Source organism: Schistocerca piceifrons, chromosome X (assembly GCF_021461385.2).
Source record: "Schistocerca piceifrons isolate TAMUIC-IGC-003096 chromosome X, iqSchPice1.1, whole genome shotgun sequence".
In the NCBI taxonomy this organism is placed as follows: Eukaryota; Metazoa; Arthropoda; class Insecta; order Orthoptera; family Acrididae; genus Schistocerca; species Schistocerca piceifrons.
This window is the reverse complement of record NC_060149.1, coordinates 97474468-97501171: the sequence shown is the minus strand read 5'-3', so window position 1 is coordinate 97501171 and position 26704 is coordinate 97474468. Positions and strand designations below refer to the sequence as shown.

Sequence of the window (26704 nt, the reverse complement as noted above, 5' to 3'; positions counted from 1 at the left end):
AAATGGCTCTGAGCACTATGGGACTCAACTGCTGAGGTCATTAGTCCCCTAGAACTTAGAACTAGTTAAACCTAACTAACCTAAGGACATCACAAACATCCATGCCCGAGGCAGGATTCGAACCTGCGACCGTAGCGGTCTTGCGGTTCCAGACTGCAGCGCCTTTAACAGCACGGCCACTTCGGCCGGCAAGAAAATGTGCCTACGTGTTATTTTTTTCTTCTTGGTATACATTAAAGGGTTGACAAAAATGATGTGTAGGTTGCATCCGTATTTATTTTCATACTTGTTAATAGTTTGTCATTAGAAACAAAAAGCTTGCTGTTAATAAAAATGACTTTTCTTCTGGTTTCCTTTCCACGATTATTATTTTTCTACTCATATCACGTCTTCTTTAGTCACCGAACTGTGTTATGCAGTTGTACGATATTGTTCTCATATTTGAGCACGGCAGTTCAAATTCCCGTTAGGACATCCAGGTTTAGGCTTCCCGCGATTTCCCTAAACCACATAAGGCAAATTCCGGGACGGTTCCTTTAAAATCGTATGGCCTAATTTCTTCCCCATCCTTCCCCAAACTGATCTTGTGCTTCGTCTTTAATAATCTTGCCATCGACGGGATGCTAGACCTTAGTCATCATTCTTTTCTACTCAGTCATTACGAGTATAATATTTTGTGGCGGTGTACGTAGCGACAAACACTTGGCTGTAGAAATGGCTTACGAAGTCACCGCCACACTTTTAATAGCGGGCCGACCGGTCCGCTGGAACAGTAAACAGAAAGATGAAACCCCACTCTGATTAAATATAAGTCGGTACTTATCTTTACTGATGAAGATACAGAAACACAATAGTGAACTCGGTGTCTACAGAATCTGTCTAGTTCGAGTCGGAGCGGCTGGGTCAGCGTCGGCTGACGACAAACAACAACTCTGCCGCGATGAACACACACAACTGACTAGCAAGTACACAGTTCGGTGGCGAGTATACAACTGAGCGGCGAATACAGAACTGTCCTAGCGCTCGCGACTCCAGCGCTTAAGAAGCCAGAAGCCAGAAGCCAGCGGTGGCGCGCGCAGACTTGCGGCGATTTCCTGTATCGCTGGCGCTGCTTATGCGGACGGCGTCCGGACTTTGATGCTGCCAACCTTTTGGCAGCGGGCTCGGGTGGCATTACTGGCTAGGACATAACATAATATCCCTCAGTGAATGTAATAATTATTAGATTATTTAACTTCCTATGCTTTTCACTTTTTAGCCACGAAATGGGTATTGATTCCACTTCTGTCCTGACACCAGTAAGCCTGTTAATAGGAAATTTCGCCGACTCATCTTCTTTTCCTGCCCCGGTCCAGCATTACATTCGCCACACATTGGTAAAGTCGTTTTTGTCATTCGTGGAAATGAGTGTAACATATGACGCTCAAGGCTTGAAATCCATTATATTCACGTGTTTCATTAATGGTTTGAAGTCTGTGTTTATTTTGCAGAAAATACTTATTTTTTGAAGTGACAATTTATACATTCTTACTTAATTCCAGAAGCCGCAATCAGGCTCGTAAGTATGGATTTTTCTTAAAAATCTTGATATTATTGTTGTTGTTGTTGTTGTTGTCTTCATATTTCACAACATAGATTAAATTGTTAGACACAGTCAAGTCTACTCCATGTTACTTCCAGCATCCTGAAGAGAAGTCCTGGAGGTTTAATGATTTTAAAGTTCTTCACGCAAGACATGGGCCATTGTATATCTCGTATTTTACTACCTTTACTACTTCCAGGGGTACTAGAGAGAGGGCTCTTCTAGTTATGTGGAACTGATCCAAGAGCACCAATGATGACGGCGATGCCATCACTTTTCACATTCCATATTCAACTGACATCGATGCTCAGCACCTGATATTACAGTTTCGTCAGAGATGCGTTAACATCACACGGAACTGAGACATCGGTAAAGAAACGCTACCTCTTATTTTGTCGGGCTTGTTAGGTGCTACCGATTGGTAGGTACGTACATGTTCATAGTACAGGATAGCGTCCATCCAGCTGTCGTGGCCGCTTTAGATTTGTAGTCATACGATTTGTTTGCTACACTGATGTGCAAAACTAAAGGACGGAAGTAACTTTCACATCATGTGACACTGCCAAGTAACATAGCTGTCCCCCAAGTCGGAAAGACACGAATGCCACACTAATTCGTTGGCTACATGTCGGTGCTTATGTACCGGCAACGCTGTCTCGCTACGTGTGTGCGAGTGCCTTTGCTAACAGCACGAGCCGGCCGGAGTGACCGAGCTGTTCTAGGCGCTACAGTCAAGCGGTTGTAAGCGCTTCAGTCTGGAACCGCGCGACCGCTACTTAACATGAGTGAAGTTATCGACCAAAATATAAGGACGATCAAAAACTTCTGTCTGATGGCTTTGCTGCAGAGCATATGAAACTTCGATCATACATAGAAAGAACACATAGTACAGAAGGTAACTCAGTGAGACGAACAGAAATGACACTTTCATTCAATGACAAGAATTACACTGAAACCATTGCGATTTATGGTAGTCCCCTTGGACAGGGTACCATCTTGAATCGCATTGACTTCTGTATAATTATTGTCTTTGAACCAAAGTGTCATTTTTGTTCATCTCGCTGTGTATGTCTTTCGGTTGCCTTATGAGCTGTACTATAGTAGTTATTTGTATGTAAGATCGAAATTTCATCGTGCTATGCTATTTGGTAGTTCACATTATGTCCTTAAATTTTGCACGGAAGTGTGTGTATACAGGGTAAAACAAAAAAGTATGGCCTAACTTCCAGGAAACATTCCTCACACGTAGAGGAAGATAATATGTTGTATGATCATGGATCCGGAAATGCTTTATTTCCATGTTAGTGCCCATTTTCTACAACTCGTCAACACATTAATCGTCTACTTTGAAACGGAGCCTTTTCCGTAGACAGCGCATCGGCACCATGGTGAGGGATGCACCTTGTCCAATGAACGACTCGCAGAAGTGCAGGAAAATTAACTGCTGATAGTACCTGCACACAATGTACGTACGGCAGGTTCTCATGCAAGACTCTGCAGACCACCATGTGGTCAACATTACTTGTTGCACATCCCTTGTCCCGTAAGACGACGACCAACTGCTTCAAACGGCCTCCCGCCGGGGCACCGTCGTTCTGGAAATCCCTGCCGATACAAACATTAAGCGCCACGGCCATTACCACCTACTAGACCGTACAGCAAATGGGCGTCTGCCAACTGCACATTCGAGCACACTTCCATTGCACTGTAGCGGATACTAAGTCTGTGATGAACACTTAATAGTTAATGGTACGTGCCTGATGCTAACAGAGCAATGAGGTTAGCCGCATATCAACACAAGCAGTGAAGTGAGTCAGACGACAACGTTACCTTCGTTCATTTGGAACAGCAAACGCTGATGGTAAACCTAAGAATTACCACTTACGAACCAACCAAAGGTAAACAAGACGGTATTTTGAACATCTCATGTGAGATAACATTTCAAATAATTTTAATACGTTCTGTTTCTGTGTGTTTCCTGTCAATAATCTGATTATGAAGAAGAATATAAAATGAACTCTAACATGGAAATAAAGCGTTTACAGATCTATGTACATCTAACAAATTTTATTTGTCTACATGTGAGTTTTGTATCGTAAAAGTTTGGCCATATGTTTTTGTACAGCCTGTATTTGCCAGTGAAGGTATGAGTACACTTTATTGTGCCCCTTGAGGAATTCTTCCGTTGTGAAGACCTTTTCGTTAGCTTTAGCCCGTCTAGTAAAGAATCCGTTGTACTGAAGTTTTACGACCGTATACCCTTCCTGCTGCCGGGGTCGTCAATTACCTAAGGGATGGAAGTGGTGTGTCCTGCCAGTTGTGAACTGTGTATACTTTGTTCTGTGTCTGATCGAGTTTTAACAGCTTGTATATCGTATTTTGTGAGGGTAGTAGTGGGGACTACACCAGCATTCGCATAATGGAACGTGAGAAACCGCCTGAAAACCGCATCAGACTGATCGATGCCTCAGCCACACTCGTTAATCCGTCGCGAGGTTTCGATCCGTCTGACTCATCAACCCCCTCCCCCTCCACCCCCCCCTTTCGTTGCGTAGATACGGCAGCTTTATATTGTGTGATCCGTTGTCACAGAAAGTATTCCATAAAGTCAACATCTATAATCATGATTGATTTTCATTATCACTTTTCCGTAGTTCTTCGTCGTTAAGGCCTATCTTGAGCAGACACTGTTAAAGTTTCTGATTCTCCTCACATTCTTCCTCTTTTAACCGCAGACGCGTTTGATCTCTTTCAATGTTGTTTTGGTACTGAATATGTAGGAACTTCTATCTCCAGATTAATTTTTGCTTATTCTGAGCCAAAAATTTTATGTTAAATTGCAAGAGTGAGTACGTATCAGTGTATTTAGCATTATGTGAGAACTTTCCTGCAATATTTTCATCCTGAGGAATAACTCCTCTGTTTCCATTTGCCATCTCAGATGGTATTATTTGACACATTGGCGGATCATTCACATGCTGGAATACACTCGTGGGACATCTAGCTATAGCATTACAACATGCTGCCTCTATATGTCTCGGACACCGCTCTTATTTCTTACGTGTCACGTATACTCCGTCAATATCCTCAACGGTGTGCATAGCACCTTACGTGGGCGTGCGTAACACCTTACGTGGTACACAGATTTCATGTCCTCCGTCCTGTTGATAAAATATCGTGTTAGGACCAGTCTGCCAGGCCTAAGCTGTATTCAGTAACACGAACTGCTAGTGATTCTATTATAGTCACAGTTTTGTTCTTGGAGTTGAGTTCCATTCTTAGCACCAGTTTTACCTTCCTACAACATTTTTGGACAACTCTTTTCTTCGCTGCTTGTTTTTAAATTTCGTTATTTTTTTGGATACCAAGTCACTTGTAAATCTTCTCAGGTTCCAGATTTCTTTTATTGGTATCTTCATCCAAGTGAATGTGCTATACTTTAAGATTCTCTCTAATCACGCTTACTTACGCACATCTCTCACGGCCCTGCTTTGCACTAATGTCACCACTAAACCTTTTAACAATACTTCATTCACGTTCTTTTCATCTGTTGCAAGTAGTTTCAAGTCATCCATGTAAAAACGACTATTTTCTGCTTGTCGTTGTGCTTGTAATGGATAGAGTGAATAATTTAGTTCTCTGCAGAAAGGAAATGCAAAATCAGAGTGGAAACAAAGAATCATTGTGAAATATTTCCCTGTGCAATCTATGTCAAATGTCAAATGTGTGTGAAATCGTATGGGACTTAACTACTAAGGTCATCAGTCCCTAAGCTTACACACTACTTAACCTAAATTATCCTAAGGACAAACACACACACCCATGCCCGAGGGAGGACTCGAACCTCCGCCGGGACCAGCCGCAGACTGCAGCGCCTGAGACCGCTCGACTAATCCCGCGAGGCTGCAATCTATGGTTGTAAACGCTGTTGACTATCATTTACACACGTGGTGTCTCTCCTAAGAGTTGTGAGGCACATTTTCTCTTGTGTTTCGGCATGTACTTGCAATTTCGTTTTTGCAGTATGTAACTTGAGTCAGCACAAACAAATATTCCTCATCACGTCTTTTATGCGACGTCCAGTGTCGACGGAAACGGTCGGTTTGCTTCCCGTTACAAATAAAATTATTTTGAAAGTGGACTTTTACGAGCCATTTCGGTATAGTGGCCCAGATTAATCTAGCATGATATTCGATTTATCGACAGGTTTTAACAAGGAAAGTGAAACAAGAAGAATAACAAGTATTACAGCAGAGGCTGGGCAGCGCTGCTGCATGGTGGCACTAGTTAGCGCTTTAATGTTGATTACATGTGACGTTGTAGAAGCACAGCTATGACAACTGAAAAGAAGGTGAATGTTCAAGCGTTATCTATTTACTTCGAATGAAACATTGTACAATTATTGTTCTGTGAATGTATGTCTTGTAAAAAGGTTATTTTGGATGTTTCAGTTAATTAGCGAACGAAGAGACTGAGAAAAAAAACGAACTATGAAAGTCTGAATCTTTTAAGCAATTCTTCTTGCCAGACTTTCTTTGCAAACGAGTCATCTGGAGAAAGGCACTTGCTTTTTGCCGGAACGTGTTTTTTGTGACTAAGTTATCTTGCTTTCTTATTTTTATAGGCACTGATAGTAAGAGAAGACCGTGGTCAATGAATATTCCACAGTCCTGGCTGCTTCACGGATCAGCTGAGGATATCAATCGGCCCGAATTTCCAAGCGGATCTTTGCGAAGACAAAAGCGTATACGCTACCGATCGGCGACGACACTTGGTAAAACAATTCGTTACTCGTGCTAATAAAGAGTGATGTCTTACTAACATTTACATAACTGTTTCATTGGTGTGTACGTGACTAACATCCTAACGAACCGAAACTAACCAGTAGTTCGTAATACAAATTATCATCACCATATTTCACTTTCGGACAGAGACCTCGAAAATTAACAGTCTGCATGATATAGTCTCAAAATTAAGCATAATACTCGCTGTTCACCATAATCTTTGAGTTATTAATAATGCTCTAACAACGCACTACAAACATAGATTTAACGTTTAGTTTCTCTAACTTAATAAACATCTGATGAAAGTCCATACGATCATAGAAATTGCATATACTTTCGACTACTCGAATATGTTGATCCAAACAGGACATGGTATCTAGATTTTACTGTTGCTCTTGTGTTTCGTATATGCTACATAAATACTATATAAATTTTAATTCTCGTTAAACCAGTAATGACAGATTATTATCTACCCCCAGACTTTTCGATATTTCCGATATAAATACTCCGTCATTTCTTATGATACTATGAGCTACCGAATACTTAATATTGATACCGATAACACAGATATCTGTATTCAATCATATCATTAATAAAAGGAACGTCTTTATCCAAAAGAGGACTGACGAGGAAGAAGAAAAACAACCCATCTTGTCTTGTCTTTATCTTTGCCAGATTTGAATATCATGGGACCATTGTGGTCTTTATTGCGAAAGCAGAAAAGAGTCATCAACCTCCACCGCACTCTCTTAAGGAATTGTAATAATTTCTTTGTGAAATCTTGTCGGTCTCCAGTGACCAGCACTCATAATTTACTTACAATGATCTTCTACTGGGACCGCTACGGTCGCAGGTTCGAATCCTGCCTCGGGCATGGATGTGTGTGATGTCCTTAGGTTAGTTAGGTTTAAGTAGTTATAAGTTCTAGGGGACTGATGACGTCAGAAGTTAAGTCCCATAGTGCTCAGAGCCATTTGAACCATTTATTAATCTTCTACTGGATTAAAATCGTTTCCGGTCGCAACTGTTATCCTTCACCACATGAAGTCAGTGTTCTAGATAACTTGTCCAACCCTTAAGTATCTGAGTAGTTCAAGCACTCAGAAAAAATATCAGGTCAGATATCATGATTTGGCAGAGACAACCAAAGAGAAAACTCAATATTTTAAGCGGCATAGCAGAAAATAATGATTCAAATAGACTTTTCAATAAGAAAACAGTTTTCCTTGTAACAGTGGCACGTCCCTGTCGAAACACATACTTTTATTTGTGTTTGGAATATTTGTCCTTTATGGCATTATGTTTGTATTCAATTTTAACCTGTTATTGATTCATAGAAACATATCATAGTTTCAGTATTCCGATATATAATCTGAAAAAGTCATTTTACTTTAACGAATTGCTTAAAACAGTTAAAGACGCAATCAGTAACTTTCACTACCGTCGATGTTGATACTTTTATTCCAATATTATCGAGATATGTGAAAAATTTTCAGTATTGCTATGGATATTAATATCGTATCGAATGTGATTATGGAGCGACACTAATTTAGGTACTTGGAGCCCTGTGAATAGAACCGTTATTGTCTTGTTAGATATAGTTACCGTATGGGAACCACGGGTGTCCTTCCACATGCCCCTGGCCATCAGCTTTTCACCTCACCCCCAAGATGGACAGTTCCTAGTGCCTGTGCAGTGATTATCATAAACTCAAAGCCTGCACCATTCCTGACCTCTACCCTGTCACACTTCTACTCATCTACAACATCACTAGTGCAGAAGCAACTAAGAGGGTTGGAACTTTAGTAATGGCAACTATTTATTTACACCTCGTACAAAATATATACGTGTTTCAAAGGTTTACCGACCTGTGTATAACCTGTTGCCCGCGATGTGAAAGTCGTAGGAAACTCTTAGCAATACCAGTTGTGTTGACAGTTCGAGCGTCGCGGTCTATTGCCAGACGAATTTGTAGCAGTTCTGAAGCGAGTGCCGTGAAGCGTTCCCTTCAGTTTAGAAATTGAGTTGAATTTACGAGGGCTTAAGTCAGGGGAGTTCAGTAGGTGGTATAGCACTTAGCAGCACCAGCAGTCAAACAAATCAGTAACAGCTTGTACTGTACGTGTTTGAGCATTGCCCTGCAAACTGATGGTCAGGTCCTGCAGAAAGTGTCATCATTTCTGTCTCTACGCTGTTCAGTTTTGGAACACAACCAACCCCCAGCTTAGAGACAGAAGTGATGACACTTTCTGCAGGACCTGACCATCAATTTGCAGGAAAATGCTCAAGCACGTACAGTGCAAGCTGTTACTGATTTGTTTGACTGATGGGGCTGCTAAGTGCTATACCACCTGCTGCACTCTCCTGACTTAAGCCCTCGTAAGTTCAACTCGCTTTCTAAACTGAAGGGAACACTTCACGGCATTCGCTTCAGAACTGCTACAAATTCGTCTGGCAATAGACCGCGCCGCTCAAACTGTCAACACAACTGGCACTGCTCAGAGTATCCTAGGACTTCCACATCGCTGCCAACCGTTATACACAATGCTGGTGACTACTTTGAAGGTCAGTAAAACCTTGAAACACGTATCTGTTTTGTACGAACTGTAAATAAATAGTTGCCATTATTTAAGTTCCAACCCTCGTACATAGTGGCTCAAGGCTGTTGCCATATCGCCAATCGTCGTTAACTTCGTAACTACCGAGGTATTGAAGCACGTATATTTTTTATTATAGAGCTTGTCTAGTTTGATGGATAAGTTGATACGTGTCAGTCTGCCAGTGCAAAGGTCCCGGGCTGAATAAAGTCTTGTGCCAACCGCGGCAAGTGTAGACTGGTTGCGCAGTGCTCCCCGAAACAACGGTTAATACGACAGACAAGCCGACGGAGTTGTATGAGAACACATGTTGTTTAAAATGGATCAGGTGGGCTTAAATTTGCTTTCCGCTCACAATTAATGACGCATAGATTCCGATACTGATGGATAAATATAGATAAGATAAAATTGTGTGAATCAGAATTGCTTTGGCTTCATTACAATTTCATTGCAGATTTAAAATTAAAAGACGATTAAACGTGCGATAAAATCATACAAGCACCAGCTGATTCTGCAGCATTTATTCTGTTGCACGATGATATTAATGTTTCTACAGCACGCGCAGATCTTGGTTTAAGAACTACGAGAATATGTAATCTATTGTACGAACTACAGTTTACAAAATCTGTACAATCCTTCGAACAATTCAACAAGATGTTACAAACGTAAAATAAAAAGTGGCCAAATAATAGACATTTTAACGTGCACAGCGGAATCAAAATCTTTATGATTTGTTTAACAAGGCGTACACCGTCACGTATCATAGGAAACGGCTTTAAGATACGAGGATCTGTCATGTCCAACTGCGGTTAAATGCCAACTGCGGTCTAGTGAACTGTGAGAATGCATCATGCGCAATAACCAGAAGTTACATAGGCAATAATATTGCGTATGCTAGTTTTCAAAGCCAGCAGACAGGGACATGAACTTTAATGCCGTCAACATCAATGCAGTGAAATTATATAAAGCACCATTAGCGAGTGGAATAGGTAAGGGGACAAATGATAGTGGTACACTCCAACATACACACTATGTTGGCTTCTGAAGTAGAGATCTAAATATAGATGTGAATGGCAAATACAATAGCGGCAGGGTAAGGAGAAAATAATAACTGTGCAAATAACGTCCAACCAGACTAAGGATCACGACATTATTAGACAAGAGAAGAGTAGAACGCAACATGAAAATCCTCCACGGAGTGAAATGTATAGTTTTCACAGGAGAATGGCCGTCATAAAGAATAAGTGCCAGTGGATAAGACGTTGAAAACAGCTTTGATAGCGGCTGAGAACACATCGAATCAGTACAAAAGGATGGTGTACAGAAACAAGGGGCAACGTCAGTAATTCTGGAAAGCAACACTCAGGGCAGGAATAACATAAACCGGTTATTCAAATAACACGAAAAACAAAACTATTATGTGGCGAGGAGTTACACAATCTAAAAAAGAAGTTTTAAAAAAATGGTTGGGAAAAAAAGAAAGTGAAGACAGAGATACAGAGAGAGACACCTCACAGATGAAGATGTGTAACGAGACCAGTTAGACGCCAGTTACAACTAGAGCAGCAAATGGAAGGGCTTGACACCCATATAGACGAAATAAAAGTAAAATGGGACGAATACGGCGGAATTCAGCTAATTATTGTTAAAAATGTGGTTGCAATTGGAATGGGATTGCCACGGAAATTACAAGCAAATGGTCGATCCCCACACTGAGCGCCAAAAATGTTATGCAATGAAAATAAAAATACATATAGCCACATTTTGGTCACCAAACTGTAACACAATGAAAACTGAAACGCAAATGAAGTAAATTTAAATTCATAAAGTATAGAAAAATTCACATTTGTTATAATTTTCCACAAACCACCAATACAAAATGGCCTGTTTGACTGGGCACAGACACGACTCGGTGATTGGGTATATAGTGAGGATTAACCACTTTATCTCACCATATGACGGAATCGCTGAAATCTGCAGGCGTGTGTAACTAGTATGATCTTGATGTGACGCGTCGATCTCCGGGCATATCCGTCATGGTATTCCGCTGCAGGTGGTTAACAGCTGGCAGTTTTATCTTTCTGTGCCACGGTTTCACGGCAACAATAAAAGTAGCTTAATCCATTTCTTGTTCCTTGTTATTTGCCAAAGCACCCTCCAGATTGAACAGTTGTCGACTCAGCTCTATTGCTCTCGCCATGGTCTTCAGTCACTGTCCCCCAACACGCATGCGGCATCTGTTGTCTGCAGCAATAGACTGCAGAAGTGTTGTCCATGTTACATTTGGAAGTTGAGATCATACTAGGTTGACACAATCGATGCTTAAGCGTTCAAGCATCTGACTGCAAGAGATACCATCTGACACAGAATGGAAAATGAGGCTGCCACAAAGTAACAATAGACTTTGGGATGAATACAGGAATCAGACTCAGAGCTTGAAACCCGATTATTAAATAGGTTAACGCGAATTCAGGAAGTAAAATTAGCAGGCTGTATGTGAAATGCTCGAATAAATTCGCCGGATTCATGAAAGTCTCCTGAAACGATCTCCAGAGCGATTCTCGAATCACTTAGAATAAACTCCAGGAACGGTCTTCGAATCATACACGAATCCGAGTCCTACAGACAGAATGATACCCTAATCTCCGGATGTAAACTCCGAATGACTTCCCAATGTGAATTTCGAATGACTTGCCAATGCCCAGACTATCCCTTTCCGGCAGTTTTGTTCTTCTCACCACTCTTGTCATTCAGGGCGCTACATTTCCCATCGTACAGTCTTGTCATTGGTGGGCTCAATTTGCAATGTCACCGAATGAATTATCGATGCTGTGTGGGCCTACCTCCCCCTGTCAGTCTTGGCACAGGGTGCCAACCTTTCCAATCTTGCTTTGAATTGTTCCTGGGAGGCACCTAGTATGGATCACACCGTCTTCTATAGCACTATTCGCCACTGTTAGTGGCTAGTTCCATAAGACCTTGCATGTCGGATTTTCTGAATTGGTTGGTTGACTTGGGAGAAGGGAGCAAACAGCGAGGGCATCGGTCCCATCGGATTACGGAAGGATGGGGAAGGAAGTCGGCCGTTCCCTTTCAAATGAACCATCCCGGTCAAAGGAACCATCCCGACATTGGCCTGAAGCGATTTAGAGAAATCACGGTAGACATAAATCAGGATGGGCAGACGCGGGTTTGAACCGTCGTCCTCCCGAATGCGAGTCCAGTGTGCTAACCACTGCGCCACCTCGCTCGGTGGATTTTTTGAAGAAAATCACTGAGAATGCCTCCAGTCGTTCCACTGTATTCTTCTGCCAGGAATTCTTGAGCCGCCGATATTGTTGAGCGTAACAACAGACCTATTTGTTCACGATGAGGAGGCCTTTAAACCCCCGCTGGAGTATCTTAGGTCCTCGGAACGCAGCAGCGTCCCTCAGCTGTCAGTCTGTCTTTAAACGGGACGCCCGTTTCAGAGTGAATCACAACACTTGGAAACCGTCTGTCCATTTTGTGTAACTTTCGAGAAGTTTCACAGTATTCAAGTTTGGCTTAACTCTTTTGTCCAAACCATCGAGCTGTAAAGTATTAAACTATACCACAAGTAAGGCTACATAATCATCACATTGAAATTAAATAGAATACAGCCTAACCTGAAAACACAGGCTTTCAGAAACGACACATATGCTGCTGAGCTATGCGTGCTTTTATTGATGGAAGCAGTTATCAACACAATAGACCTTACACTGATGGGGCAAAACGTTATGACCACCAGCTTAATAGAGTGTCGATTCAAGTTTGAAACGCATTATAGCAGCGATTCATCGTGACAGGATTTCAACAGGTCCTTGATAGGTTGTCGGAGATACGTGGCACTAGATGTACACACACAAGTTACGCAGTACTCGTAATTTAAGAGCCGGTGGTTTGTGGCTTCGGAGCTGGCACACGATAGCGTCCCAGACGTGTTCCATCGGGTTCATATCAAGCGTATCTGGTGGCCAAGACGTTAACTTGAGTTCATATTAAGTTTCTAAAACCACTGTAGCACGATTCTGACCTTTAGAAACGAATAACATTCCTGCTAGAACATGCCATCGCTGTCAGAGAAGACCTAAAGCATGAAGGGGTTCAGGTGGTCCGCTTTAATGTTCACGTGGTACACAGCTGTAATAATGTCTTCGATTACTACTAGAGGTTCCATGGGGGAAACCTAGTGAATCTCAACCACCAGCCTGCATTCGTTTTGAGGTGCATATTTTGAGCAGCCGTTCAACTGGACGACAGCGTATCCGGTGACGATCGTCGACCTGCTGTAACAATAAATGTGATTCACCCAACCAGCGAATTTCTTGAAGACGACGCAATCGGTAACATTAACAGAGAACATCAACATGCTCCGGCAGTATTGCTTAAACAATGTAATGTCTCTGAAAAGAAAGAGATTATAGAATACGAAAGAAGCATCATAATCACGGTACATTGCTAATAGTACAAAAATACACGTCTTTGGGAACAAACGACAGGTTACAGAAGAACTAGTTTTTAGCGAAGAAATATTGACCCTACTTGCAAACACGAGCCAACATATAATTTTTGACGCTCTTACAAATGAAGACCAATTTTCGAACATAAAATTTTAACGAGGAGTTCATAACCTGAAGTGAAGGACTAGACATACAGATGCACCGATTAAGACGCACCCCAATACCAAAGCGTACACGTTTGCGAACTCTGGAGTGGCGAGCGGGCTAGATAGATTTTACGCACTTATAGTCACTTTACCATATACTGCTGACGCCATAACATGCCCGTTCTTTTTACAGGGTTTGGGTCCAACTTGCAACTCAAATAACGATCCGAGGAAGAGGACTATGCAGGTACACGTCTTATTTTTTCACGGAAATTTTGGATTAGTGGACGTCTTGCTTACAAAGCCAGACAAGATAATGAAATCGAATAATTTGGTCGACAGAGTACGCGAAACCACAACAGAAGAGAACTGACAATATTCTTGTGGATCTGGAGTCATATCATAAAATCATCTTGACATAATAGTCAACGGCCCGTCTGGTTGCCATCTTCAGCTGAGAACGCTGATTCCTAAATTTCTCCGGAACTGGTTCTCACCGTCAACGGTGCCTCCTTTATACGGCACGGAGAACAACGACGGTGCATGCGCAAGAAATCGTCACGATATCCCATAAAGCAAAGTGAATGTACGGCGCCCAGGGTGAAAGTTGGCGGAAACCATGAATCGCTGCGGAGTATGTGCATCTGCCCGCCGAGTCCAAAACAGTTTATTTTAACATCAAATAAAAGATGATTCCACATTTTACTTAAAGGATACTCATTTTGTCTAGTTATCTGGCAGTCTAATTTCAATCGATTCCTTTAAGACCGAGTCCCAACAGCGAGACTCTGGAGCATTTATCTGTGTTTCATCATATGTCATTCTGTGTCGCTCGGTTACACAGTGCTCCTCCACCACAGATTTCTCAGGTTACAGTAATCGCGTGTGATGATGGTGCTCAACACATCTGTCGTGAACGGTGGGAACTGCCTGGCCGATAGTACGTATGATAAGGCACAGGTGGTTCCCCCTGCGTCTCGGTGTCGGGAATGAATATTAGAGTAGTCGAGTCAAATTTAATTTAGCAATATATTTTCCTCCATTAATCTCAGAAGATTATTTCAAAACCTGTGTTCCGTGAACATCTTTAACATTACGTTATCGCAAGACCAGATTTGAGAAGTCATCAAGAAGGCATGAGGTGCACCTTTTATTTTTCCGAGTCACCATCGAGGTCCTGGTTCGTATATAACTACGTAGATAAATTATTCTCATTTGTGTACGTATATTGCAGTTTCGGGAACAATAAACTGAAGAAGCTAAAAGGACAGTTTACAGAAAATATAAATTTAAGTTGTCGAGTATAATGAGTCCGTCGTTATTACAGTATGATTGCTAGCCGAAGAGGTCAGTCCCATATTGGTATAAAATTACAAAAACTATTCTACATCGGGCCCTAAGTATTTTTTTGTTGTGGCTTATCGCTTCCTTCGCCTCTAGTGACGATTTTTATATCTGAAAATGATCAAGTTGCATCGTGGTACTGAGTCGAGGTTAAGCTGTAGGTGCCTCTGTGCCCTGTAACTGGATGCAAAAGTGAGTTTCCAATGTCGAAGGGAGGTTCTATGTACCAACAGAAACAAATCTAGTATAGCACTATGGTGTGGCTGAGGGTCGCTTTACTTTTATGTTCTTTATAATGACATTGGCAGAGGTTGGTAAGAAGGCCTACTTACATGACTCTCAGAGTGGCGTAGAAAAGACACATTTTTTAGGAAAAAGGCGTAGGTGCCGATACAATTTAATCCACGTTGTGAAAAATATTTTGAGTACTTGGTTAAAATTGGCGCTAGGTTGATTGTCTTGGTCTTCATACTTAACAATTTCCTCGTCTCTTTCTACTAAAAGTTTGACTCTGTACTATCAAACGCTTTACATTGAGAGGACGAAGGTCATGCGATACCTCATAATCTCGTGTCGGATCTGTTTTTGCCAGGCTTAATGCAGCAGCTCGAGGTCGCATGAACTCAAAAAGTCATTGAAAGTACCCTGCACAAATATTGAGCCATGCTGCCTCTAAAGCCGTCCATAATTGTGAAAGCGATGTTTGTGCAGGATTTTGTACACGAACTGACCTCTTGATTCTGTCCCATGAATGTTCGATAAGATTCATATCGGCTGATCTGGGTGGCCAGGTCATTCGCTCGAATTGTGCAGAATATTCTTCAAACCAATCGTGAACAACCGTTCCCCGGGGACATGGCAAGCCCAACATATCCCTTTCTAGTCAATGATCGCTTCAGTTGTACCAGAGGACCCAGTCCATTCCCTGTAAATACAGCCCAGACTATTATGGAACCACCACCAGTTCGCACAGCACCTTATTCACAAATTGGGCCATGGTTTCGTTAGGTCTGCGCCACACTCGACCCCTACCATCACCTCTTACCAAGTGAAATCGGGACTCATCTGACCAGGCCACGGTTTTCCATTAGCCTAGGTTCCAACTGATACGGTCACAAGACCAGGAGTGGCGCTGCAGGCGATGTTGTGCTGTTAGCAAAGGCACTGAGTTGCCATAACCCATTAACGCCATTTTCACCGCACTGTCCTAACGTATACGTTCGTCGTAAGTATCTCATTTACACTACTGGCCATTAAAATTGCTACACCAAGAAGAAATGCAGATGATAAACGGATATTCATTGGACAAATATATTATACTACAACTGGTGTGACTACATTTTCACGCAATTTGGGTGCATAGATCCTGAGAAATCATTACCCAGAATAACCACCTCTGGCCGTAATAACGGCCTTGATATGCCTGGACATTGAGTCAAACAGAGCTTGGATGGCGTGTACACGTACAGCTGCCCATGCAGCTTTAACACGATACCACAGTTCATCAAGAGTAGTGACTGGCGTCGGCCACCAGACGTTTTCAATTGGTGAGAGATCTAGAGAATATACTGGCCAGGGCAGCAGTCGAACATTTTATGTATCCAAAAAGGCCAGTGCAGGACCTGCAACATGCGGTCGTGCATTATCCTGCTGAAATGTAGGGTTTCGCAGGGATCGATTGAAGGGTAGAGCCACGGGTGGTAACACATCTGAAATGTAACGTCCACTGTTGAAGGTGTCGTCAATGCGAACAAGAAGTGACCGAGACGTGTAACCAATGGCACCCCATACCATCACGCCGAGTGATACGCCAGTATGGTGATGACGAATACACGCTTCCAATGTGCGTTCACCGCGATGTCGCCAAACACGGATGCGACCATCATGATGCTGTAAACAGAACCTGGATTCATCCGAAAAAATGACGTTTTGCCATTCGTGCACCCATGTTCGTCGTTGAGTACACCATCCCAGGCGCTCCTGTCTGTGATGCAGCGTCAAGGGTAACCGCAGCCATGGTCTCCGAGCTGATAGTCCATGCTGCCGCAAACGTCATCGAACTGTTCGTGCAGATGGTTGTTGTCTTGCACACGCCCCCATCTGTTGACTCAGGGATCGAGACGTGGCTGCACGATCCGTTACAGCCATGCGGATAAGATGCCTGTCATTTCGACTGCTCGTGATACGAGGCCGTTGGGATCCAGCACGGCGTTCCGTATTACCCGTCTGAACCCACCGATTCCGTATTTTGCTAACAGTCATTGGATCTCGACCAACGCGAGCAGCAATGTCGCGATACGATAAACCGCAATCGCGATAGGCTACAATCCGACTTTTATCAAAGTCGGAAGCGTGATGGTACGCATTTCTCCTCCTTACACGAGGCATCACAACAACGTTTCATCAGGCAACGCCGGTCAACTGCTGTTTGTGTATGAGAAATCGGTTGGAAACTTTCCTCATGTCAGCACGTTGTAGGTGTCGTCACCGGCGCCAACCTTGTGTGAATGCTCTGAAAAGCTAATCATTTGCATATCACAGCATCTTCTTCCTGTTGGTTAAATTTCGCGTCTGTAGCACGTGATCTTCATGGTGTAACAATTTTAATGGCCAGTAGTGTATTTGTGCGGTTATTTCAGGCAGTGTTGTTGTCTGTCATAAAATTTCGTGTTCTCGGAACACTCTTGACTTTGCGTGTCTCGGAACACTGACTTCCACAACGATTTCGGAAATGGGATATCCCATGCGTCCACCTCCAACTACTACTCCACGTTCAACCTCTTGTAATTCCGATCGTGCGGCCGTAATCACGTATAAAACCTTCTCGCATGAATCACTTGACTACAAATGACAATTCCACCATTGCACAGCCCTTTTATACTCTGTATACGCGATACTGCATCCATTAGTGTATGTGCGTATTGCTCTCCCATTCCTTTTGCCACCTCAGTGTATATAACCTAGAGTGTCTATCTCAAGGTCTTTCGAATGGAATTAAAAACCAAATAATTTTACAGCGATGAAGTTTCGGTTCCTTACGTATCTCCCTAAATTCAAAAGGTTACAAGATCAACCATATAAAAAAATGCTGACCTCCTTATCGGAAACTCTCTGACGAAATCTGAAACAGCTCTGCAAATATTTGAGATTAACTGGTTTGGTTACTCGCTTTGCGCGGATCAACACAGCCTCTGGTGAGCAAGGAGAGCGAAACTCTGACAAAAGACGGAGCAATGCGGCATGTGCGCAGTTGGTGGTTATTAGGCTACGCGGCATTAGGCGACGGTCCCGCGGGAAAGCTGTCTCTTGGCGGTGGCGGCTGGGAGCAGTAATTGCGCCCGCACCATCATCCTGAGCGACAGCGGCTGCGACGCTGTCGCAACGGCGGGTCCACCCCAACGTCGCTATACCTGCCACAACGCGTCACTGCAGTCAGCCGTGGACTCATTTACACAACATGTATCCCGCGAGGTGGATGCAGGAGATATGTTACAACAGTACTAAAATCGTTAGCAACGTTCGGCGTTTAATAGAGCTGCCATTTACAAATTTCAAAACCCAGAGCAAGGCGTATACAAATATCTGATTTTAGATTACCGTACCTGACATTTTGCTTTTTCATACAAAATGTTACCGTACTATGTAGCTACGATAGATGCACATAGTTAACCATCAACAGAGAGTAAAAACAATATCAAGTAAGATAAATCCCAATGATTGAAGCGCAACTTAAATAATAATGATCTTCGCCTCCTAAATCCAACTTACAACTGATAGAGAAAAATATTACTGACTCAGTTTCTTAAAAACGTAACACACTTATTGTATTTGTCACTAGCACCAATCTTTGAAAGAAACCTTGAATACGCATCTTTGTGCACATATTTATAGAAGTCTTCGCCTAACATATTGCTGAAATGAAATTTCGCAGTTCCAAATTCTGTAACTTACTCCATAATCAGTAGATTTTTTATTTTGTCCAGTGAGCGTTTATCCAAAAAAAGCCAATTTAACAGTTAAACCTCTGAGAGGAATGTCAAAATAAACTTAGCATGGCTCAAGCACTTCAGTGTAAGTGTCAGTACACCTGCACCTTTGAAAGAGTGTTGACCATCTAGCGTCGGTCGTTCACCAGTACAAATATCTATCGATTACCAACACAGAATTACAACTTTGACATACGCTGATAGCGCAAATATTGATTGCTCATACACAAGGTGGTTCCGAAAGGGCGCGCAAAAATGTAGCAGGCCATAGAGGATGTTCCACTGAACAATTTGAGGTATGGAACCTGGTGTCGGAGAAGCCAGCTTGCGGAGGTAAAAAAAGGTTCATATGGCTCTGAGCACTATGGGACTTAACTTCCGACGTCATCAGTCCCCTAGAACTTAGAACTACTTAAACCTAACTAACCTAAGGACATCAGGCACATCCATGCCCGAGACAGGATTCGAACCTGCGACCGTAGCGGTCGCGCGGTTCCAGACTGTAGCGCCTAGAAACGCTCAGCCACCCTGGCCGGCCTTGCGGAGGTAATAGGAATAAAATCACATTACTGTGTACTTTTTTATTTACGTTAGTTTACTGCGAATACTATCATTGACATAATGAATGTACTGTATCTTACAAAATGTGCTGAAACTGACGGCCATCAACCCACAGTGCAAGAATGGCATCGGGGGACAAGATCCTGAAGCACCCTGACCAATTTCCCTGGTGTGTTTCGAACCATATCATAGGCAGCTACAATTCTGCAACTAATTCCATCTCCGTATCCACTGGGGTCTCATATACAATTGACTTTAGATATCCCTATAGGAAATAATCAAGGGAATTCAGGTCAGGTGACCTTGCATGATGTGGAATAGAATCTCCTTTTCCAATCCAGCAACCAGGAAATACTTTACCGGCACTGCTCCATCAAGTTGTGCTGTACGTCTTGAATAGCACTGAGTAATGAATGGGTCTGTCGTTGATTCATAGCACGTTGTGTTATGGAACAATGTAAATACTATACAACAGAGCCAGCTTATGGACAAGTAAAGCAAACAAAACCTGCATCATGATATCCTGGTAATCAGCCTCGTCCTCCTTGTTTCCTTGCAAGACATAAAGAGTACATGTAGATAAACAGCACAGTTCAAATGGCTCTGAGCACTATGGGACTTAACATCTGAGGTCATCAGTCCTCTAGACATAGAACTACTTAAACCTAACTAACCTAAGGACATCACACACAGGCATGCCCAAGGCAGGATTCGAACCTGCGACCGCAGCGGTCGCGCGGTCTCGGACTGAAGCGCCTAGAACCGCTCGGCCATAATTGCCGGCAAACAGCACAGTACCAGTAAACTTATACGTATGTTAGATGTAAGTAGATGGAAAAGAGTAATGCTAGACAACGTGGTAGACAAGTTTACTTCCACATCTCCTTAAGCTGGCTTCTCCGACCCCACGTACCCTACGTCACACTGTTCAGTGGAGCATTCTCTATGCCCTGTTACATTTTTGCACTCTCTTACGGAAACACCCTGTATAATTATCACGTCAACATATAGCCAAGGATGTTTAGGTTTTTCCAACTACACTGATGGGAATAAAATCGCAACAGCAAGAAGGAGTTGTGCGACATAAACGAAAGTTGGTAGTCGTGTTTCTACATCTAAAAGATGATGCATATTAAAATTTTACGCTAGTTGCATAAGAGTGGCGCTAGTTGCGCCACTATGAGGATGCAATTTGCTTTAAATACACGCTGTAATGGTCGTCAGCGTTGGTTACCGTTGAGACTGGACGTGGTGAATTGGTGTTAGGCGACACAGATACCGTTGTCAACGCCTAACTGAGTTTGAACGAGGTCGTGTAATAGTGTTACGAGAAGCTGGATGTCCCTTCTGCGATACTGCAGAAAGGATTCGCAGTAATTTAACCACTGTACACGACTGCTGACAGGAGTGGTCACAAGTATTTAGGGTCGCAGGGCGACCTGTCTCGAAGGAAACAATCTAGTGACACACAGTCAACATCGGTTTAGAAAACATCGTCCCTGTGAAACACAGCTAGCTCTTTATTCACATGAAGTGCTGAGTGCTATTGACAAGGGATTTCAGATCGATTCCGCATTCCTGGATTTCCGGAAGGCTTTTGACACTGTGCCTCACAAGCGGCTCGTAGTGCTTATGGAATATCCACTCAGTTATGTAACTGGATTTGCGATTTCCTGTACGATAGGTCACAGTTCGTAGTAATTGACGGAAATTCATCGAGTAGAACAGAAGTGATTTAAGGCGTTCCCCAAGGTAGTGTTATAGGCCCTTTGCTGTTCCTTATCTATATAAACGATTTGGGAGACAATCTGAGCAGCAGTCTTCGGTTGTTTGCAGATGACGCTGTCGTTTATCGACTAATAAAGTCACCAGAAGATCAAAACAAACTGCAAAACAATTTATGAAAAATATCTAAATGGTGCGAAAAGTGGCAGTTGACCCTAAATAACGAAATGTGTGAGGTCATCCACATGAGTACTAAAAGGAACTCGTTGAACTTCGGTTACACGATAAATCAGTCTCATCTAAAAGCCGTAAATTCAACTAAATACCTAGGTATTTCAATTACGAACAACTTAAATTGGAAAGAACACATAGAAAATGTTGTGGGGAAGGCTAACCAAAGGCTGCGTTTCATTCGCAGGACACTTAGAAAATGTAACAGACCTACTAAGGACAGTGCCTACACTACGCTTGTCCGTCCTCTTTTAGAATACTGCTGAGCGGTGTGGGATCCTTACCAGATAGGACTGACGGAGTACATCGAAAAAGTTCAAAGAAAGGCAGCACGTTTTGTATTATCACGAAATATTGAAGAGAGTGTCACAGAAATGATACAGGATTTGGACTGGAAATCATTAAAAGAGAGACGTTTTTCCTTGCGACGGAATCTTCTCACGAAATTCCAATCACCAACTTTCTCCTCCGAATGCGAAAATATTTTGTTGACACCGACCTACGTAGGGAGGAACGATCACCACGATAAAATAAGGGAAATCAGAGCTCGTACGGAAAGATATTGGTGTTCATTCTTTCCACGAGCTATACGAGACTGGAATAATAGAGTACTGTGAAGGAGTTTCGATGAACCCTCTGACAGGCACTTCAGTGTGATTTGCAGAGTATCCATGTAGATGTAGATGTCTCCGAACGGCCATGTGGCACTACCGAGAGGGAAGACCATCGTGTTCAGCGCGTGGCTGTGGGCCATTGTATTGCATCTGCTGCAGAAAATAGAGCAGCAGTTGGCACACAACTGATTGTTACATATCAGTTACTCCAACGACAGACTCGAGCCAGACGCCCCCTAGCGTACATTCCACTGACCCGTAGTCACCGCCATTTGCGACTTCGGTGGTGTCAAGAGAGAGTTCCCTGGAGGGCAGGGTGGAGGTCTGTTGTGTTTTCTGACGAAAGCTCGTTCTGCCTCGCAGCCAGTGATGGCCAGGTGTTGATTACGAGGAGGCTAGTTGAGGGCTTGGAACCAACCAGCCTGTGTGCTGGACACACCGGACCTAAACCTGGAGTTACGGTTTGGGGTGCATTTTTGTGTGACAACAAGAGCACTGTCATGTTTATCACATGCACCCTGACAGCAAAATTGTACGTCAATATGCTGATTCGAGCTGTTATGCTGTCATTCTGAACATCATCCCAGGTGGTATTTCCCAACAGGATAACGCTCGTCCATATACTGCTGTTGTAACACAACACGCTCTAGAGTGTGTCGACATGTTGCCTCGGCCTTCTGGATTGTCAGATCGAGCACGTATGCGACATCATCGGACGACAATTCCACCGCCATCCACAAACAGCATGAACAGTCCTGTGCTGACCGAGCAAGTGAAGCGGGCGTGGAACTCCATCCCACAAACTCACATACGACACCTGCACAACACATTGCACGCACGTGTACATGCTTGCATTGACCATTCTGGCGGTTTCACCGGCTACTAATGTACCATCATTTCACATTTGGAATGGCTTATCTCGCTTTTGCATTAACCTGTAATCTGGCAATGTTAATCATTTAAATATGTTACCCAGACAAATGTAATCCCGAAATTTCATTACTTTAGAGTAATTATTTTTTTTGTTTTGCGATTTTCTCCGTCAGTGTAGAGTTTCTTCACGTCACCTTTGAACTGTACGGCAATCTGATGATTCGAGCTGTTATGTCATTCTGAACATCATCCCAGATAGCATTTCCCAACAGGACAACGTCCATATACCGCTGTTGTAACCCAACATGGTCTAGAGAGTGTCGAGTGACGTACATAAGAAAATTTATTGAAAAATTCTGCAAAATGTAAACAGATGTATTAAAATTTCAGTTTTTCTAGGAAAATCTGTTCATCTACACCCACATTTTTTCTCCACAAGCCACCTCATAGCGTATTGAGGAGAGTACTTCGTGTATTCATGTGAATTTCCCCATTTACTGTTCCAGTCGAGAATGGCTCTCGAGAAGAAGGATTGCTGGTAAGCCTCGGCGTGAGCTCAAATCTCTCTCGGTATTTCGCACAACACCTGACTGCAAAACGCCTGTCTTGCAGCGTTTGTCACGGAAACTGGCTGACCACTCCCGTGACGCTATCGCGCTTACTAAATGAGGCTGTTACGAAACGTGCTGTTCATCGTTGAATCTTCTTAACTTGCTTAAGCAATGCTGTCTGATAAGGACCCTGACACACAGAGTGGTTACGGTTACTGCAAACCACACCACAAGTTGGGAAACGGGGCCAAATTTTCCAGTAGTTTACTGTCGAGTTGAGATTTTCACAAATGTTTTATTCGTATCTTACAGAAACAAGCAGTACGGCAATAAACAGCCTTTTAAACACGCCACTAACGGCAATCAAGTAATTTATAGCAATACAACAATTTAAAATTAAAAAAAAAACACAGAAGCTAGCAGTACGGCAATAAATTACCTTTAAAACACGCCGCTAACGCCAATAAAAGTAATTTATAGCAATACAACAATTTAAAAAAATTTAAAGAACATTAGTAAACAGGCTACTAAGGTAAATACAGAACTTTATTAACAAAGTACGGTGAGGTAGTGAAGGTACCAACACCGCCATTAGAAAAAATTAAACCGGTCTCAGCTAACACACGATTAATGGCAATAAAAGGAATTTACAAACTTGGAAGAATTTAAAAAAAAATTTAAACCAAAGTGTCCCGGAATGTCATTAGAACATAACAGATATGACGGACCCGTGTAAGGCGCCCACAAATCACCCACTCAGGGATTCTCAGGCTAGACAGAATACTGACTAATTTAAATACGCCCGTAAACACAATTGCCACTCTCAGGCTGGCCACCGCACCGACTTTTAGCCAGTGAAAACTTGTTATAAGATGGCTTAACTTGCTGACAGAATTAGAGCTAACCTCGTGCAAGGAAACATTACACCACACAGTCCTGAATGAGCGACCACATGATCACCAACAAGAAGCATGAATTTACTCATAACCCACGACAGAATAGCGAAACAATTAAAATGTCAAAACTACACCTCCCATCGGACAGTAACGAGAGGAGGAGGAGGAAAGATCACTGTCTTCAAATACACCGGTGCCAGGGACAGGAAACCCGGTCGCCGGAGGCTACAAGGCAGAAGAGACGCTGGTTACACAAAATTATTACTTAATGATTAAACCTTCCACGAACTTAACTTGCAATTATGCTCGAACAGGCAGTACACGACGTCCGATGGCAAGGATCCACACATCCGACTGCGCACGCGTCGCCAGCGTACCCACCACGCCACGGTCACGCGACAACACGTTCTGTCACCGGAGTTCACGTCTTGTCTGCAACGTTGACGAGTAGTTACCGCTCCTTCATGTTAGGTGTCTCCTTTTAAACTCCAGTGTTGAAACGGACGATTTAAAGAAGCTTGTTAACGTCCCACCAAGGCGAAATGAACAGCAACTACTCGTGGGGCGATTCTGTATACAACCAACACGCGGGGAGCTCTTCCGTCAACTCTACCCGCTCGTTACACACAGCCGACATACATCACGTGGCGACTCGGTACAACCGACCACGCCTGCTTCGCGCTGGAGAGCCACACTGCCCTCCCGTGTCCACCACACTCTCTGCGCGCAACGCCCCTACTTCCGCGCCACCACAAGAGGTCACAACCGGTCAAAGATCTCACTTCCTCCATAGCAGTTTCCCGGAAGCAAAAACGCAGATATCGATAGCATAGGGAAAAGACAACCAAGCATCCACTTAATGACGGACAACATATCAAACAAACATGTCAGGGGAAGAAAAGGAAAACCAATGCAATCTAAACACAAGGTGTAGCACGAGCCGATACACGGTTCAGACCCTAGACTGACAAATAGTATTCACGCACTAGTCGAACCAGGACTTCGTCAACTAACTCCTTTGTGGGTGAACTACATTTCCTGAGAATTCTTCCAATAAATCTGGCTGGCATCTGCCTTACATGCAATTACTTTTGTGTCGTCATTCAGCTTTAAATCGCTGCACTCGCATACTCCTACTTATTTTATGGATGTGATTGCTTGCAGTGATGGCCCTACAACCGTATAATAACACAACAGTGGGCGTTTTTCCCTATTTGTGTGCAATACGTCTCATTTTTTTATGTTCCTGGTCAACCGCCAAACCCTGCACAAAGTGTCGATCGTCTGCAGGTCTTAACACTCCTTGGGGTACACCCAAAATCACTCTCACGCCTGAAGATTTCTCACCGCTGAAAACGAATCGTACAGTCGGTCTGATATATCCTACGCTCGTATTTTTTTCATTGTCGGCATTGCGGAACTGTATCGAACGCGTTCCAGGAGTCAAGGAACACGTCATCAACCTGATCTCTGGTATCTATCGGTTTCATGAACGTTTGGACGAACGGAGCAAACATGGTTTAACACAATCGTTGTCTTTGGAATCCGTGTTGATCATACAGAGGAGATTTTAGGTCTCCTGAAATGTCGTAATTTGAGAGAATAACATACACTCCTGGAAATGGAAAAAAGAACACATTGACACCGGTGTGTCAGACCCACCACACTTGCTCCGGACACTGCGAGAGGGCTGTACAAGCAATGATCACACGCACGGCACAGCGGACACACCAGGAACCGCGGTGTTGGCCGTCGAATGGCGCTAGCTGCGCAGCATTTGTGCACCGCCGCCGTCAGTGTCAGCCAGTTTGCCGTGGCATACGGAGCTCCATCGCAGTCTTTAACACTGGTAGCATGCCGCGACAGCGTGGACGTGAACCGTATGTGCAGTTGACGGACTTTGAGCGAGGGCGTATAGTGGGCATGCGGGAGGCCGGGTGGACGTACCGCCGAATTGCTCAACACGTGGGGCGTGAGGTCTCCACATTACATCGATGTTGTCGCCAGTGGTCGGCGGAAGGTGCACGTGCCCGTCGACCTGGGACCGGACCGCAGCGACGCACGGATGCACGCCAAGACCGTAGGATCCTACGCAGTGCCGTAGGGGACCGCACCGCCACTTCCCAGCAAATTAGGGACACTGTTGCTCCTGGGGTATCGGCGAGGACCATTCGCAACCGTCTCCATGAAGCTGGGCTACGGTCCCGCACACCGTTAGGCCGTCTTCCGCTCACGCCCCGACATCGTGCAGCCCGCCTTCAGTGGTGTCGCGACAGGCGTGAATGGAGGGACGAATGGAGACGTGTCGTCTTCAGCGATGAGAGTCGCTTCTG

At 43.5% G+C, this 26704-nt stretch overlaps 1 protein-coding gene across 1 annotated transcript in view; it reads left to right on the top strand.

The window, feature by feature from the left end:
• Nucleotides 1-26704, top strand: part of LOC124722196 (pleckstrin homology domain-containing family G member 7-like) — a 543685-nt gene that overhangs the window by 225640 nt on the left and 291341 nt on the right. The window contains exon 4 of the mRNA XM_047247394.1: nt 6207-6356. Within this exon, the coding sequence (XP_047103350.1) occupies nt 6207-6356 (150 nt within the window). The remainder of the gene's footprint in view (nt 1-6206; nt 6357-26704) is intronic.